At 43.5% G+C, this 19,018-nt stretch overlaps 1 protein-coding gene across 1 annotated transcript; it reads left to right on the forward strand.

Annotated features, from left to right (window-relative positions):
• Positions 1-14,714: 14,714 nt before the first annotated feature.
• Positions 14,715-18,398, forward strand: LOC119809482 (AF4/FMR2 family member 1-like). The gene is made up of 2 exons (XM_038322288.1): positions 14,715-15,912; positions 16,057-18,398. The coding sequence occupies exons 1-2, from the start codon at positions 14,715-14,717 to the stop codon at positions 18,396-18,398; spliced, it is 3,540 nt and encodes a 1,179-aa protein (XP_038178216.1).
• Positions 18,399-19,018: the final 620 nt, after the last annotated feature.

Consider the following 19,018-nt stretch of genomic DNA (forward strand, 5'->3'; position numbering starts at 1 on the left):
ATTTTATATTTGATTACCATTGATAACTTTGTTCTTTGTTTTATTGTTATAGTTTGGTTTGAATCTTGCTGGGAAAAAAATCTGATGAACATGCTTGCTAGTGCTTTGTCAACTTGACACAAGCTACAACCTTCTGGGAAGAAGAACCCTCTGCTGAGGAAATGCCCCCATCAGATGTGCCAAGTCTGAGGGCATTGTCTTGATTAATGATTGATGTGAGCCAGCCCAGCCCACTGTGGGCAGTTTTACCATGGAGCAAGTGATCTTAGGTTATATAAGAAAGCAAGCTGAGTAAGCCATGAGAAGCAAGTCAGTAAGCAGTGTCCCTCCATGCCTTCAGGCTCCCGCCTCTAGTTCCTGCCTGGACCTCTGACCTCTCTCATTGATGAACTGTTGAAGCACAATTAATAAAAACTCAGAGAAAGAAATTGGTGTTCAAACTGAAGATCCATAAAGCAAAACAGCCAGCCACTGGCTCTTACCTCAACCTCAGTCTGAAATGGCGATCTTGCCTCCTGGAATCTCAGAATGAGATTGTGTGTCTGACAGCTATCTCCTCTTGTCCTATATTCCTCTCTAGGGCTGGGATTAAAGGTGTGTGTTATTGTGGGATTAAAGGTGTGTGTTACTATAACCTGGTCTGCAAGGCTGACCAGTGGAACTGTTTTACTCTCAGATCTTCAGGTAGTCTTTATTTATTAAAACACAATTGAAATGTGTGACTAGGAAGACTAGTCCCACTATAGACTGTGACTAGGAAGACTAGTCCCACCATAGACTGTGAGTAGGAAGACTAGTCCCACCATAGACTGTGAGTAGGAAGACTAGTCTCACCATAGGCTGTGAGTAGGAAGACTAGTCCCACCATAGACTGTGACTAGGAAGACTAGTCCCATCATAGACTGTGAGTAGGAAGACTAGTCCCACCATAGACTGTGACTAGGAAGACTAGTCCCACCATAGACTGTGACCTAGGAAGACTAGTCCCACCATAGACTGTGACCTGGGAAGACTAGTCCCACTATAGACTGTGACCTAGGAAGCCAAACAAACCTTCTCCTACCCAAGTTGCTTTTGGTCATGGTGTTTGGCACAACAGTCGCATGCAATGTCTGTTCTTTCTCCACACTGGCCATGGATATAAATTATAGGACAAAGCCAACTGAAGTTCAAGTAGGAATAAAAATAAGAATTGATCTTAGATTTATCCAAACTAGTAGTATCAAAGGCAGAAAGTAGCAGTCAGTTGGTTTTGTGAATTCCAAGGAACAAAAGCAGCATAAGAACACCTTCACACGCCGGGCGGTGGTGGCGCACGCCTTTAATCCCAGCACTCGGGAGGCAGAGGCAGGCAGATCTCTGTGAGTTCGAGGCCAGCCTGGTCTACAAGAGCTAGTTCCAGGACAGGCTCTAAAAAAGCTGCAGAGAAACCCTGTCTCAAAAAACCAAAAAAAAAAAAAAAAAAAAAAGAACACCTTCACACGTAAAATGTGGAGGGAGCAAGCAGTGACGATGACTGGAAAACTAAGAGCATGGGAGGCTTTTTCACAGAAAAAAACTAAAGGAGCCTAGCAAGATGGCTCAGTGGGCAAAAGTACCTGTCACCAAGCCCAGTAACCTGAGTTTGCTATCCAGGATCCACGTAGTGGAAGGAGAAAATGTAGTCTGTTTCTTTGTTTGTTTGTTTGTTTTTTCTCTGACCTCCACTCAAGCACCAGGCATATGAGACCCCCTCCAACACAATAACATTTAAATTTTTAAACTTTAAACCTAAAGGACTGAATTCCACTAGAGAGGAAATGCTTGAAAAAAAAAAAACACTATGGAAAGAAAGGTACTCCTGGCTTAATATCAAATTCTCTTAAGGGGCCAACAACATGGCTTTATGGGTAAAAGGGCTTCACATCAAGCCTAGTGAGCTGGGTTTGAGTTCCAAGTCTGCATGGTCGAAGAAGAGAATTGATTCCTCCAAGTTGTTCTCTGACCTTCACATATGCACCATGGTATACACGTATCCCTCAGCCCCAAATAAATAAACAAAATTTTAATTTTTTTTAATTCAAAACTAAAAAACATAGTCTGGGCTGTTGGACTCCACTAATATCACTGGAAATTTATGTTTCCTTTTAGAGGATTTTAACATGTTTTTAGTACATTAGCATTGTTTGATGATCCCAACATTCACACTGTCCCTTCCTGTCACTACCTCCTTATCTGCCCCCCGTCTATTCGCCCACTGAACTAATAAACAGGAGACATCTGGAATTAGATTTACAAACATAATTGGTACTTTGGATATTTTTTCTTACTTGCATGCCCCATTTGACTGCATTTTTATTAAAAATTAACATATATGTTTATGAAATACAGTAGTCATTATTCTTTCAAAAATAAAAAAACAGGAATAATGTAAACAAAAATACAGCCTGTACACAAAAGCCAGGGAGAAAATATGTTTCCCTTAGCAACACGGAAGCAGATATTTAAACACAATCAGCATTCCATGAACACATAATTTAGCAATCAACAAATAACTGACAGTCAGCTGGTAAATTATTCATATTTTAATTTTTCAACTGTTTACTCTTCTCAAATATTTATTTATCCCTTCAACCAAATACATTCATTCAGGAGCCTAAATTTAAAAAAAAGAAGAAGCAAACTTTGTATCAAGTTGAGTTTAAATGGCATGTTGGGAACTGTGGTCCAACAAGAATAGAAGAGACCGAAACCCCCAGGAAAAAACCACACCCATGTTAAACATTCTACAAGATAATTGGTTGGTTAAAACTGTGGAAATTTGGGATGTTGCAAATCCAGAATCAAATTAATTTGGTTATTATAAGTGTCCTCAGTAACCATTTATTTCTCTCCTCTGTTTGACTTAACATCTTTGTGACTACTAGGAAAATCTTTTGGGACTGTGCAATCAGACCCCCTGTGCCCTCCAGTCCAAAATCTAAGAATGTCACCAGATAACGTCTGAAGCCTCCAGCAGAGTTTCCCCTACTTTGCTATGTAACCTGCCTACCTGATGTTCCCACCAATGTATTTTTAAAGTGCCTTGATTTATGACTTTGTTCTGTTAGCATTACCATGAAACATTTACCATGCTGGAACAAGGTGTTAGGGTAACGTGGAGTCTCCAGGGCATGACTGCCCACACTTGACTCCAAAATGAGCTATCCTCTTCTCTTTGAGATAAGAGCTGTGTGTTCTCTTTCTACAGAGGAAATATCCACCTGGGGACAACAGCCCAAACTCTAAATGGTTCCAGGACTATGAGCTTTATTAAGCTCAATGTCTTTAAAACCCCATTTCTACTTTAAATACTATCTCAGATAAGAAATGCCTGCCACAAATATTCCCTTCTCTGTCATTCATGGGATCTGGTCACAGCTGCTTCCAATCTATCCTCTAAAAACTACCCAAACAGGTTCTCTGATGGCCCCATCCTCCACAGTCCTGATTAACTAGTGCCCAGATTGGTTCCCTATCCAGGCCATTCTACCCTCTTCTCCTTTGGGTTTGTTTGTGTGTGTATGTAAGAGAGAAAGACAGAGAGACAGGGAAAGATGGGGCAGTGAACAGGTACATATGTGGAAACGAGAGGACAGCTTCGTAATATTGTCCATTCCCTCCTTACACCTTTTCATGGGTTCTAGAGATCAAACCCAGGTCACCAAGCTCACACAGCAAGTGTCTTTGCCCTCTGAACCATCTCGCGAGCCCCTCCTCCTTCTATTCCATTTTTATCCTGTGCTGTATTTGTTATTTTCCTCATTGTTCTAACAAAATGCCCAACTAAAAATGTGAGAGTAGCAAAACTGAATAACACAGGTGGGAAGTTTCTTCCACTGCAAGCTGGTGGAAGAGCGACTTGTGGGTTCTTTTAAAAAAATGAAACTTGTGATAGACAACACAGCTTCTTTCCAAAGTACATGGTGTGGACAGGAGAGATGGTTTGGTAGTTAATAGTGCTTATTCCTGTAGGAGACCTGGGTTGGGTTCCCAGAACACATATTGTATAGCTCACAGGTGTCTGTTACTCCAGCTCCAAGAGATCTAATGCCCTCTTCTGGCCTCCATGAGCAACTGCAGTCATATGCACAAAGCCCCACATATGTACATACACATCAATTAAAATTTGTAAAAATAAATCTCAAAACAATCCAGTCTTTAACCATATTATCAAGAAATAAGCCAATAAGAAAATTAGATGAGATTGGAGACTTCGATCTTCCCTGTTCTCTACCAGACAAAGAAGATTTCTAATGATCAATTAATATTTAATTATATTAAAATCCTTAAATACTATAATTAACAATTAAAAATCTAAATGCACATTATTAATATATAAAAACATGACATTTCTGGTACGTATATAGTATAAAAAGAAGTATTATAGAAAAATTGACACAGTAATTTTAATTTTTATTAAATATATATATAATTTCTCAAATGAATTTTGAAACTCTATAGTCAAAAATAAGATGATTTTTCTTCAAGACTTGGGATTCAAAATAACCTTAATCAGAGTTCTTCTATGTCTGATGTTTTGTGATTATTATTTATTAAGCTTTAAAATTCTACAATAAAAATAATAGTTGTCAGAGAGCAAGAAAAGGAGAGTTCTGATTTATGGACATGTATCCTGAAATGAGTTTGATCATGGACGCTATTATATTTAGAACAAAATACAAATATACAATGCTAAGTTTCGCCAAAAAAGACTCTTGTTGATTTTTTTTGTAAATACAAAAACAACAACAACAACAAAAAGAAAAACAGCTTTCATCTCAAAGGAGAGTTAGTTTATTCTGGAGTCAAATAAGAGTGACTATGGTGAGTGACCAAAGTCAGCAATCACAGCCTGTGGAAACCATGTCATGGTCACAAAGGTTGTTTATTTGGTTGGTCGGTTGGTTGGTTGGTTGGTTGGTTGGTTGGTTGGTTCGTTGGTTGGTTGGTTGGTTGGTTGGTTGGTTGGTTGGTTGGTTGGTTCGTTGGTTGGTTGGTTGGTTGGTTGGTTGGTTGGTTGGTTGGTTGGTTTCTCATGACAGGGTTTCTCTGTTTAACAGCTCTAGCTGTCGTGGAACTTGCTTTGTAGCTCAGACTGTTCTCAGACTCAGTGATCCACCTGCCTCTGCCTCCCAAGTGCTGGGATTAAAGGTATGTGCTGCCACTGTCTCGAAGTAAGATTTTAACAGTAACAGAAAAAGGGGAAAAAAGTCATAAATCAAAGTACTTTAAAAATCCTTTGGCTGGGGGCAGCAGGAGCATGGATCTGTAGTGGAAGGGTACTGGCTGCTCTTCCAAAGGACCTGGATTTGTTTCCCAACACCTACATAATGCTTCACAGCTATCTAACTCCAGTTCCAGGGTATCCAACGACTTCTTCTGACCACGACCACCCCTCGTGGCTCAAAAGGTTTGTATATGGTACCGACAGAGTCATGCAGGTACACATAAGATAAAGTAAATACATCTAAAATAATACATAAGTGGGGACAATTGCAGAAAAGCAAGAAACATTCCAGTTCTCCACAACACCCAGAAGTTCCAATCAGTCAGCCTTGTAGAGTGGTTAACACAGCGGCAGACTTTCTCTCTACGGGGAATGTGCCTATTCACAAATCCAAACCAATCTGCAGAAGTTTAAGGCAGATCTGAAGTTTCTTTCAAAGAAGCACAGATGTACACCTTCCCCAAACAAGTAAAAGAACACTAAACAGGTCTAAAACCTGAAATATATAACTCTATTAAGATGTCCCAAAAAATGTTGAGAAAGCTAGCGTTTTTGTAATGAACCCTCACCTAGCTCTAGAGAGTGACGGATTAAGCACTAATTAATTTATCTTAAAAAACAAAGACTTTGAAGTCTGCAGAGCACTCGTAGACGCCTTGCCTCCAGTAAAGACACATGTGGTGATGTCCTCGTATCCGCTCAAGCATCTGTCTTAGCATGTTTGCCATGCTTTCCTCACATAGCTGCGATGTGCTGCGTATTGCAGCTGACTCGAAGGAAAAGACAAAAACCTCACATGACTGTGTTGTAGGAGGCTGCCTGTTTGTTCCCGGCTGCTCAGCCCCGAAACAATCATAAAGAAACCATATTATTTGCAGTGCTGTTCAGCCAATAGCTTAAGCGTATTTCTAGCTAATTCGTATGTCAAATTAACCTATCTCCATTAATCTGTGTATCACCATGAGATTGTGGCTTACCCGGTAAAGTTCAGCATCTGTCTCTGGCGGGGCTACATGGCTTCTCACTGACTCCACCTTCTTTTTCTCAGCATTCAGTTTAGTTTTCCCTGCCTAGTTCTACTCTGCCCTATCCACAGGCCAAGGCAGTTTCTTTTGAAAGACTCTGGGCCACCTCAGCAAAACTGCCCCCCCCCCCCCGGGAACCAGGAACCTGATAATCACCCACGCGTGCACTGGAGCTTTGGGTACTTTTCCCTGGAACTCTCCATCCCCTTTGTAGTTTTTCTTCAACAGACTCAGGCCCTGAAACTGGAGTAAAACGACCTGCAGATGACCTGCAGGTGTTTTTCCTTGTTCAACCAACCCAGCAATTGTCATAGCAATGACCCATAACAGTTAACTGACCATTAAAATGAGCTAGTCACAACAGCTGACAAATGACTTCTGTACTTCCCCTTTTGAGTCTGCACTCCCTTTTGGTTCTGCTGTTTTTAAAAGAAGCCTGTAGTAGCTTTTCAAGGTCCTTCTCCTCCCTAGGCTGGGGGACCTCTGTTGCAGCAGAAATAAAAATTCCTCTTGCTTTTGCATCAACTGTGATGTGAGAGTGGTCTCTTGGGGCGACTCCTCCTCAGTGGTTGGACTTTAAGGTCCAACACTTTATTCACCAATGGTATTCACAGCAAACAGAGGGAATCCCACATCATGACTGACTCTAACTGAGTTATAGATATTGTCACAAGTCCTGTGACAACCAGTGCTCTACTGTTGAGTGACCAATTCATTCATCCCTGTGCGGATGGTAGGAAAGAATCAGACATTAACTTCCAGAGTCAGACACCACAACAAAAATTACCAAAACCAATCGAGTGGTGGTGGTGCGTGCCTTTAATCCCAGCACTCAGGAGAGAGAGGCAGGCGGATCTCTGTAAATTCAAGGCCAGCCTGTCTACAAGAGCTAGTTCCAGAACAGCTAGGACTGTTACACAGAGAAACCCTGCCTCAAAAAAAATGAAAGAAAAAAAATACCAAAACCAAGATAAAGACAGGTACCCAGGACTGGAACTGGAGTTCCTAAATCTATCTGAGGATTTTCAGAATGGCATCACCAAAGAGATGGGGGCTGGTCTAAATTTTGAGAATGGTGAGCAAGCCAGGCAGGAAGACTTGACAAGTGACAGAGTCTGCTTTCTATTTCTGTGGTAAACATCATGACCAAAAGAAAATTAAGGAGGAGAGAGTTTGTTTGGCTCACATGTCCTAATCACAGTCCAGCTATGAGGAAAGTCAGGGAACTCAAACAGGAGCAGAGACAGGGACCATGAAAGAATGCTGCTTGCTGGTTTGTGCCCAATGGCTTGCTCCGAGTTTGCTTTCTTTTAGAACCCAGGACCACCTGCCCAGGGTAGCAACACCCACCCACATCAATAGTCAATCAAAAAAATACCCCCCCCCCAATTTTTACTTTAATTGTCTTTTGCTTATCTATTATGGCTTCCAATTTTGCGTTTTTATGGGGTATGTGTGTCTACATGTGTATGCGTTTCTCAGTGCTTTTTCTTCTTGTTTTTTCATTTGTCTGTTTGCTTTGTTGTTTGTTTGTTTGTTTGTTTGTTTATTGGCCTACTTGTTTTTTAAAGACAGAATGAAGGTCTGGAATTGGGTGGGTGGGGAGGTAGGAAGGGGCTGGGAGGAGATGAGGAGGACAGTCTGAGGCAATCCCATGGCTGAGGCCCTCTTCTTCCCAGGTGATTCTAGTTTGTGTTGACAATAAAACAAACAGTCAGCAGATTTTATTTGTTAGGAATTTATTTTTAATACTTTTAATATTCTCTTAAAACTTCAGGTATGTATATAATATATGTCAATTATATATTCTCAATCCTCCCATCTAACTCCTCCCCCCCCCCCGCTTTCCACCATACCTTTACCACGATTGAATCCAATTAGTGCTACCCACGAACAGATGCATGTCCATGAGTCATGGTCAACCTACCAGTAACCACAGTCCTAAACAAAAATGACTCTGAGCCCAACAGCCATCAACTGTCAGCTGGCAAATAATGCTTATAAATTTATGACATACAGCATTATATTTTGATATATGTGGCAAAATAATTGAATTGGGCCAATTCATGCATCTTGTGTCTGCTCTCCCACAACACCTTTTCTTTTCATACAAATTTTGGCATCCTCCTTTTTCTCTAGGCTCCAGCAATATTTACTTCACAGCTAGAAGGCTCTCAGATCTATTTTCTGCAAAGAGCTTCATTGTTCATTGTTTTATGTAACATTTATTTAAGTTTCATTTATGATGATCTCACCCCAGGAAAGTGAGGGAAAAAAAGAAACTATGTGTCAAATGGTATAGGACATTTTTCAATGGGTTATTATTGTGGTTTTCTCCTTAAGGAGAAATTAAAATAAAAATTATATAACCGTGTGTGTTAGATATTAAGTGTATTTCAGTTTGAACTGCAATAAATCAGTGGACCTGGCTAGGTATATATTTTTATTTTTATTGTAAGCGGAGGGCCCTGTAATCCTATTTTGTTCTTTCTCCAAGCACAATTATTAATGGCTCTCATTTCCACTCTCAGAAAACTCTTGTTTTGAAAAACAAATTATATGGTCATTCTAATCATTTAACTTTGTCCCTTTATAAAAGCAAAAAATTTAGAATAATTGGCCTGTATGCCTCAGAGGATGTAGGTCATTGAGAAGCGATTCCTCAGCCCCGATGTCACAACCTTGGGGAAAATGAACCAATGCAAATCTGGCTCTAATGTGTTGAACAAGAGCAGAGAGGGCTGTGTTATGAAAGAGGCAGTGTGAAACCAAATGGGACTGCTGCATTGGATGGCTACATCCATACTTCCTCAGCCTCTTTAGATGACCTTATCCATCCCCAGGGAATGGACCTGATTTCTGTGGCTTCCCCGGGGTCTTAGAAGCTTGTCTTCCATTAGTGTTGTCAACACCAACAGCTGGGACAGGCTTTCTTTTGGTAGACTTTGCAAAGACATGTGGAACATTAAGTACAGTGTTAATACTATATAAACTTATATAAACATACTTGCAAACCATGTCACTGATAAGGAGATTTTATGATTGAACTATAGCAAATCTCATGTGTTAGGAGCTTACTCCGCCAATTCCCACATTTATGGTATTTCAGGGTAGAACTTAATGGATTAATGATTATCTAGGGATCATCTTTTTAGATTTTATTTTATGGTTTTATATAAATGCGTCTGTATTGTATTTTTTCTGTTTTAATTCATAATCAAGGTGTTCATCAGAGACTGGCACCATGATCTTGGACTTTGAGGCCTTCAACATAGTATGCTAAGTAAGCTTTATCCTATAATCTATATGAGTTTGTCCAGAAACCAGACTTCAATAGCCTTCCTTAAGGATACTCCTCAACATTTTCCCCCATCATATCTAAGAACTTTTCCATTTATATGAACGAGAAACTTTCCAAGATTTTCTAAATTTGTTTTTTGTTTTTGCTTAATGTTGACATTTTGTGACCTTGATAAGTTACTCAGACGTAGCCTGATTTCTAAATTTCAGTACTGTTTTGATGAGAGTGAAGAGAGAAGTGGGAATCTATCATACACACACACACACACACACACACACACACACACACACACACCACAGCACACACACACATACACTACACACACACATACACCACACACACACATACACCACACACACACATACACCACACACACACATACACCACACACACACATACACACATATACACCACACACACATACACACACCACACACATACACACACATACACCACACACACACACAAATACACACACCACACACACACATATACCACACACACACATACACACACATACACCACACACACACACACACACACACACACACAGGGATTTTAGGTCTGCAATACTAGAAAAGGACCTTGGGCTTCTGTGTTCTTATTCAACACGAAGAGATCTAAATCTGCCCGATATGCGGATCTCTGTGCCTCTGAGCTCTCGCATTTACTAGTGTTTAAGTATTTAGGGAAAGATTAGGAGGAAAAGGAAATATTTTTCATTCACTAACAGTAGAATTTTTAATAATGTGGAAATATTTTGGTGCATGCAGGCAGAGTGGGCAATGTGCCGGTTAGTTTTACCAATTTGACTAAACGAGACACATCTGGGAAGACAGAGCCTCTGTTAAGGACTTGATTCTATCAGCATCACCTGTGGGTAGGTCTGTGGAGCATGTTCTTGACTGTTGATTGCTGTGGAGGGCCCAGTTTGATGTGGGTGGGGCTATCTCTGGTGCCTTAGTTTGAGTATTATTGTTGTGAAGAGACAATGTGTACATGTCAACTCTTGTAAGTGGAAACATTTAATGGGGGAATTCGCAATTTCAGAGGATCAGCCCAATATCATGGTGAAGAGCCTGGTAATGTACAGGCACCCACGATGCTGGAGCTGAGAGCCCTAGATCTCAACTTGTTGGACCCTAAAGCCCACTTACTGAGGAGAGAACACAACAAGAGACCACTCTTACACTGCAGGTGATGAAAAAGCAAGAGGAATGTAATTTAACTGGCGCATCAGGGTCCTCAGCATCGGGAGGAGAAGGATCCCAAAAAGCTACTACAGGCTTCTTTAAAAGAGAAAAACCACAGAACCAAAAGGGGGAGTGCAGAAGTCATTTATGAAGTATTGTGACTAGCTTGATAATGGTCAGCTAACTATGATGGGTCATTGCTATGGCGATTGCTGGGTTGGCTGAGAAAGGAGAAACACCTACAGGTCATCTGCAGGTCATTTTACCCCAGTTCCAGGACCTGGCTCTATTGAAGAAAAACTACAAAGGGGATGGAAAATTTCAAGGGAAAGTACCAAAGCTCTAGAGCACCTGTGGGTGATTATCAGGTTCCTGGTTCCCAGAGGAGGAGGGGCAGTAATGCTGAGGCCCAGGGTCTTTCAGACTCAAAGGCAACAGGAAGTCAACTGGCTGTCACACTGAGGGAAGTTTGAGAAAAAGCGACTTCAAAGCCCACCCCACAGTGACACACTTCCTCTAACAGGGCCAAACCTCCTAGTAGTGCCATTTTCTTTTAAACCATCACATCTGGGTAGGTAGTTCTAGGCTGTGTCAAAATGCATATTGAGAAATCCAAGGGGAATAAGCCAGTAAACAGCATTTCTGCTTCAGTTCATGCCTATTGAGTTCATGCCCTGACTTCTCTCAATAAGCAACTGTGATCTGGATGTGTAACCCAAACAGACCCTTTCCCCAAATTGGTTTTGGTTGTGGTATTTAATCAAAGAAATGGAAAGGAAACTATGGTAGACAATAATATTGTTGGGGGATAAATATTTTCTTCAACTCATGAATCTTCTACCCTTTCTCAAAATTTTCCATCTAATCAAACAGAAGAAGGCCTATATTATACAGGAACCCTAACCCCAAACATCTGAGGTCATTGGCGTCTCCCCATGTGAGAATTATTTCACACTGCACAGTTTGATAGAAAAACTAGCATTGACCACTCTGCCTTTTTCTCCCAGCCATGTGGGTACAAAGGATTATTAGAAACCTTTCTCCCTTGCAATCCCTGTTGATTCCAGTAAGAATTTGTAGAGCTTCTACTGGCTTTGTCAGCTCACCAGGACTCATTTCAAGCTCAAAGTGGATAGTTCTCTCTTGGGAGGGGAGAAAAATTTTCACTGGGCAGTGGTGGCTCACGCCTTTAATCCCAGCACTAGGGAGGCAGAGACAGGCGGATCTCTGTAAATTCAAGGACAGCCTGGACTATAGAGCAAATTCCAGGACAGGCCACAAACTACAGAGAAACCATGTTTCAAAACCTCCTCCCCCCAAAAAAGGTTTCAACCTTTAGCATTTCTATTTGTAGAATTTCTTACCGCAAATCCTTGAAGCTTGACGCCATTTGGCTGTCCTCAGCACCTATAGCCCTTTGTTAGATCATGTTCATGGAGAAGTGGAAAACTGGAGAATCGGGCTGGAGGTACCTAGATCTTTAACTGGGATTGGCTTCAGTGAGATTTCACTGGTATGTTCCAATGTGTTTAAACCAGCATCTAATCCATCCTAGCACAAGGACACTTCAGGAGATTCCAAGCATCCCATTGAGAATCCTTCAGTCAGATGTCAAGGTGAGGCAGTCATTAATCCCTCCGCAACCTAAGTGGTTTAGAAACACTGCCTCCATTTCAAAGCAACCCTAACATCAGCAGGGGTGAAATACCACATAGATGGGATGATTCTCTTCAGAAGGGGGCCCTGGGAAAACCTCATGACCTGTCTGGGGGGTCTCAGGAAAAGAAATCAGAAAGTCATGTGTTGGTTTTCCCACAAATTCTCCTGGGACCAGTTTAAGTAAATGTGCTTGGAAAATATAAGTCATGACAGAGAAAGAGGGCTTTCTGAAGTGAAAGGTCCATATGAAAAAGTGTTCATAAAGATAAGACTTGGTCAAGAAAACCTCCTCCTAGTGTCCGTCTAGAATTCAGCACGCAGCCAAAACACACTCAAAGAAGGAAGGCAGAATAAAGACCAATGAAAACTAAAGGAAGTCCTTAGTAATGGAATCTCAGCACACTTATGATCAACAAGGGCTCCTCTCCAGTACAGAGAAAATGATCCCATATGGGAGCTTGGAGACCAGGGAAAGAACAAAGAACAACGAAAACGTAAAATATATGAGTCAACTTAAAGGGTAGAAAACAAGACTAAGACGCAATAATTACGTTGCTTATGGTTTCAAGGATGGAGACAATTACAATCTGCAACACGTTTGACTGAAGCTTAAATGGAGGGAAACTTTACCAGTGCAAAAGAGAGCTGACAGTTCTTAGTAACAGACTTACGCAAGTCAAAACTACACATGGTAATCTCTAGAGAAATCACAGAAATCATACGTAATATATATGAGAAAGAGTAAAATAGGTATTACAACAGAAAGAGAACGTTACATATAGTTCTGTGTGTATGTATGTATGTGTGAGCATACACATACAGTTCGATGGTGGAGGCATGTATATACAGTTCTGCGTGTGTGTGTGTCTGTGTGTGTGTTTGTGTGGAGGAAGGCTGATGCAAGGCCAATAACATGACAACATGAGAAAGTCAAGCCACAAGAGGACATGGAGATATGTGTTGATATTTTGTTGGTAATCTAAGAAATAAAGCTTGCCTGGAGGTTAGAGTGCACGGCTACCGCAAATTAGCCATAGAGGGCAGACAGTAGTGGCACACACCTCTCATCCCAGCAATCAGGAGACAGGCAGACAGATCTCTGGGAGTTCAAGGTTAATCCGGCCTACTTGAAATTGATTGGAGAAATAGAGCCAGTCCTAGTGTTTGGGATTCACACACCTTTAATCCCAAAGGAGGCGGAGTCAAGAAGAGATGGGCGGGGCAGAGAGAGCTATATAAGGCAGGGAAAGTCAGGACCTCGAAAGCTACCTGAGCACACAGTATGAGATTTGGTGGAGACACAGTTCAGTCTAGGAAGTCTGCGGATCACCCATCTTGGTCTGAGCTTGGATAGAGGTAAGCATTCTCTTGGGGCTTACTGGTCTGCTTCTCTGATCTTCAGCTTTAACCCCTGCTTCTGACACTCGGGACTGATTATAAAGAACAATTCGAATTCGTGCTACAGAGATGGGCAGCTACACTCATGAAGGAACAAAACTTGGTGTGGGAAGACAAGGAAAACCTATGCCTTAGAGCTTTCTAAGCACAAAACTTAGAAACAATATACAGATAGCAATATACAGATAGAGTGTGAGTAGGAGCTAGAGACAGATGTCAAGTGTCTTCCTAAATCCCACCTTATTTTTTTAAGACAGGGTCTCTCAGTGAACTGGTAGCTTGTTTTTAGGGCTAGACTGGTTGGCCGTTGAGCTTCTGGAATCTGCTTGGCAATGTTCCACAACACTTGGGTTACAGATACATGTATCTATGCTCGGCTTTTGAACGGGTGCTAAGGACAATCTGAGGTCCTCAAGTTTTCACACCAACTCTTTTTATCCACTGAGCAATCTCTCCTGCTCCTCACTAATCTTTAAGGAATGAATGTGAACCGAAGCAGGAGAGATGGAGAGAGTACAGCATCTAAAAATGCCTCTGTAGCAACTAACCCTTCTTGCAAACACCCCCCGGAAATTCAAAAGCTGCACATACTTGAGTCATAAAATTGGGCATTTGGGGCCGGGTGGGGGTGGGGTGAAGCTATGGACATAGCTTGGCACGGAGGGCGTGGCCTGGGCCTGGGGCATTCTGGGTGGCCAATGCCAGAAGCTGCCAAACCAGTTTCTGGCAGAGCCCAGTGCACTCGGCCCGCAGCCTGCACACGCCAAAGTGCAGCCTGCACCCTAGGCTCCCACAATTCTAAACTCAAACTCTCATCCCTGCATCTCAACAGGTCAAGGAAGGTGACACAGACACCCCAGAAGTAACTATAGGACCAGAAAGCCTGGAAAATGAGCACCTTCCAGCGAGAGACATTAATGGAAAATAGAAACCTTCTTCGGATTCGAGAGAAGGAGAGACGCAACCAAGAAGCTCACCCAGAGAAACAGGCGTTTGCTGAAAAGAAGCCCCTGTTTGGAGAGCCCTACAAGACTACCAAAAGCGATGAGTTGTCACGTAAGATACAGAAGATACTAGGAGACTACGACGATGTCAAGGCGCACTTGAGCCATATGTCTTGGCCTCATTGTCCAGATGGTTCCGAAGACAGCTGGGGGGAGCCAAAATATCCTTTATTTCATGACAGGGAGAGCCTTGCATCCAACAACTTCTGCATGAACATCTCCCACGAGCCTATTCGTACTTCTTCTGACCCTGGATCAACTTTTGTTGGTAACATTGGCCACAGTTCAAACGTGGCACCACCAAAGATGGAGCCATTGCCAAGACTCCAGGCCAAAAACTATGGTTCACCGGACAAACAGCATCTGACTCAAGATCGCCTCAGTCAGGAGGGGCACTCCTCCAACAACAGAAAGTGTGACCACAGAGCTGATGGTGAATCAGCCCCGGGGAAAACACTCTCACCCTTAATCTCCCCTGTGTCCTATTTGTCACCTGTACATTCCAGACCGCAAGGAACCAGCAAGGTTTACAGCAGCAGTAGCCCCAGCGACAAAAGCTACTGTGCAGACAAGTCTTCCAAGGACCTGAAGGTCAAGGTTCAAGATAACGAGACTCCGCTTGACAGTTTAGTGGTAGGTACCAGACTTGGGGTGGCCTCTTCTCAAACGTTTCCACCCCCTCCTCTCCCCTCAGAAAGTGTTGCTATGCAGCAGAAGCCCGTGACATATATCTGGCCCACTGATGGTCAGAATCAGGCTCCCAGTGAGTCCTCGGAGCAGAAGCAGCCACTGGAATTCAATGGTCAGCAGAGCTTCGAAAAACTGGATGTAAAAGTGCCAGCCAAAGCCAAACTCACCAGACTGAAGATACCTTCACAGTCGGTGGAGCAGTTGTTCTTCAATGAAGTTCGCTGCATTGAAGAGATTCTGAAGGAAATGACCAATTCGTGGCTTCCTCCTCTGACAGCCAGGCACACCCCCAGTAAGAACAACGCATCCAGATCTCCTTTCCCCACTAAGGAGCCTCTGCCCAATAGTTCTGCAACCCAAAGCCAAAATCAATACGATCCGCATTCCAAAACCCAACCCATTTCCCAGCAAGGAAGATCCATACTCTGGGAGGACCTGCAGGTCAGCGACAGTGAAGACAGCGACACTGAACAAGGTGCAGAGAAGCTGCCATCCCTATCTGCACCTCCAAGCGCTCCCCAGAATCTCCCCGAGCCGGATCCCAATTCCCAGAAAGGAACATCCATACTCTGGGAGGACCTGCAGCTCAGCGACAGTGAAGACAGCGACACTGAACAAGGTGCAGAGAAGCTGCCATCCCTATCTGCACCTCCAAGTGCTCCCCAGAATCTCCGGGAGCCAGTGGTGTCAGCACATTCCAGTACTGCAGAAACTGAGAGCAGCAGCAGCAGCAGCAGCAGCAGCAGCAGCGGGTCAGACTCAGACTCCAAGACAGACTCTGAGAGTAAGAGCACCTCACGCGATAGCAAGAAGAGTGAGCCCCTAGAAATCCCCGCTCCAGAGCCCGAGCCTAGCACAACAAACTCCTTAACCAAAGTGAAGCTACCACCAGTGCCCCTCGAGGCTCGGGGGAGCACTGAGTCTCCAAGCGGGCCCCAAGAAAATAAGGGTGAAACCCGCAACACTCACCAGCTACACCCTGAGTGCAAAGGCTCTCCCCCGAAGAGTTCCAGCAAAGCCATCCAAGATCCCACTGAAGGGCCCCTACCTGAGGAGAGGAGCTGCCAGAAATCCCCTGCCCAACAGGAGCCCCCACCTCGGCAAACTATTGGAACCAAACAACCCAGAAAACCTGCCAAGGGCTCTGGCCAGGCAGAGCCCCAGGCCTGCTTGCAGGTGGAAAGTAAACCAGGACCCCCTCCTTCTGACTCCAGAGAACAGACTTCCAAAGACAAACCCAAGGTGAAGGCAAAAGGCAGGGAGCCTAAGCCTGAAGCTCCCATGCCCAAGCATCAGGCAGCTGAGCCTGCCCCTAAGGAGAAAAGGAAGCACAAGGGTCCCCAGGCTCCCTCCAAGGTGCCCTCAGGCCCTCAGCCTCCAAAGGACAAAGCTGGGAACAGGAACTCCTTCACTCCACCCCACAGTGGTAGGGGCTGCAGTGGCAGCAGCAGTGGCAGGTCTAGTGACTGCCAACAGACTGCAAATGTCCAGGGGGAAGGCCAAAAGAGAGACACCGAATTGCTCTCACCAGGCAGAGACTCTATACCCCCAATGAGTTTGGTAGTGAAGATAAACACAGATCATCTCACTCGGATTCCCCAGCCCCTGGGGAAGGGTGGCAGCCCTAGGAAAGCAGAAGACAAGCAGCCTCCAACAGATAAGAAGCAGGACTCTGAGAACGGAGACTGCAACAGCTCCAGCAGGCTGAGCAAGAAGAGAAAGGGCAGCGACTCAGAAAAAGACCATGCCAGAAAGAAAATCAAAAGGGAGAATGATGTCCAGACACACTGTACCTCTTCTTCCTCTTCCCATATGGAATCTTCCAAAACAAAGACTTCCAAACCCTCCTCAGAGTCCTCAAGAACAGAAATGCCTTCTCTGCCACCCGTGTCAACCTCTTACTCTTCCCAGAAGTCAACCAAAGCTGCACACAAGAGGCCAAAGCCAGACGTAGACACCTGTGGTCAGGACCCTCCCCAAAGTGACAGCCGTGCCAAAGACAGTGACAATGACTCTTCTGTCCCCACGCACAGGAAAGTGCCGAAAGTGCAGGCCAAGGGCTCGGAATACAAAGGGTCTTCTAGAGAAGCCACAGACGCCTTCCTAGTGCCTTCTTTGCCAAACGGGAACTGTAAACCAGGGAAGCCACAAGTGACATCTTACAGGCAGCAAGCTGACTTTCACATGAAGGAAGCCATAAGGTTAAGGTATAAAGCAGGGGCAATGACCAACAAGATCAGAAAGGCCTTCAAGTATTTGGAAGCCGTCCTGTCTTTAATTGAGTGTGGGATGGCCACGGAGTCAGAAAGCTCAGCAAATTCAGCGTACACTGTCTACTCAGAAACTGCAGACCTCATTAAGTTCACGATGTCATTAAAATCCTTCTCGGATGCCACGGTGCCAGCACAAGAAAAGATATTTGCTGTTTTATGTTTACGTTGCGAGTCACTGGTGAACATGGCGATGTTTCGCTGTAAAAAGGACATAGTAACGAAGTACTCTCACTCCCTTAGTGACCACTTCAAAAATTCTTCCAGTGTAACCCAGGAATGCACAGCTATTCCGTCCACTCTCTCCCCAGTGCCTTCTCCTGCCAGATATGTCGGGACCCAGTCAAGTGCTGGTGGGATGACGGCCACCGTCAGTGTCCCAGTCACCATCCAGAACATGACCTCTGCCTATTTCACCATCACAAGCCACATCCTTCAAGCCTTTGAACTCTGGGAACAGTCAGAGGCCCTTACAAAGAAGAATAAAGAATTCTTTGCTCAGCTCAGCACAAAGGTGCAAATCTTGACCCTCAACAGCAGCCTGGTGGACCTGGTGCACTACACAAGACAAGGTCTGCAGCAGCTGAGACAAACACTCCAAACTCCCTAAAACAGACTGGGATTACTTGACACTTAGAGGCGTCTTGGGAAACCTTGACCTAGTGTAGACCACTGTCTAATGGGGACAGCACACTCAAGAAGTGAAGCACCAGGAGATGGTCAGAATTTTTGCCCACTTAAACTCACAAGAGCTGTGTGGCTATCCGTTGGACACTGGTTAGCAGAGCTGACGGTGGTAAATGATCTGCCTTTCCTACGGAAGAACAGAAGTGCAATGGAGCCTAGCTGGTCTAGTGACCTTTCTGGTTGTTACCTGGTTGTTTGAACAATAGGATACAGTTTGCCAACGAATGGACAAGAAGCAGTTTCTAGTATCACAGCAGATACCTGTCATCTCAGTAGCCACAGGAGTTTACTTCCAGAAGGAACTTTAGTTTTTCTGAATAATAATTTTTGGTGTAGGGTTTTCTGGATATATTTCTCTTTTTGAGTTTTTAAAGTAAACATTGTTTAATAAATTCTAATGACTTTTAATAAAATAAATAAATGAATGTATAAAAACATTGACATTTGCTGTGGGACAATGGTCTTTTATCCTGTCACTTGTATTATTTTTAATAAAATGCTGATTGGCCAGTAGCCAGGCAGAATGTATAAGGAGGTGACCAG

This window comes from Arvicola amphibius, chromosome 3 (assembly GCF_903992535.2).
Source record: "Arvicola amphibius chromosome 3, mArvAmp1.2, whole genome shotgun sequence".
In the NCBI taxonomy this organism is placed as follows: domain Eukaryota; kingdom Metazoa; phylum Chordata; class Mammalia; order Rodentia; family Cricetidae; genus Arvicola; species Arvicola amphibius.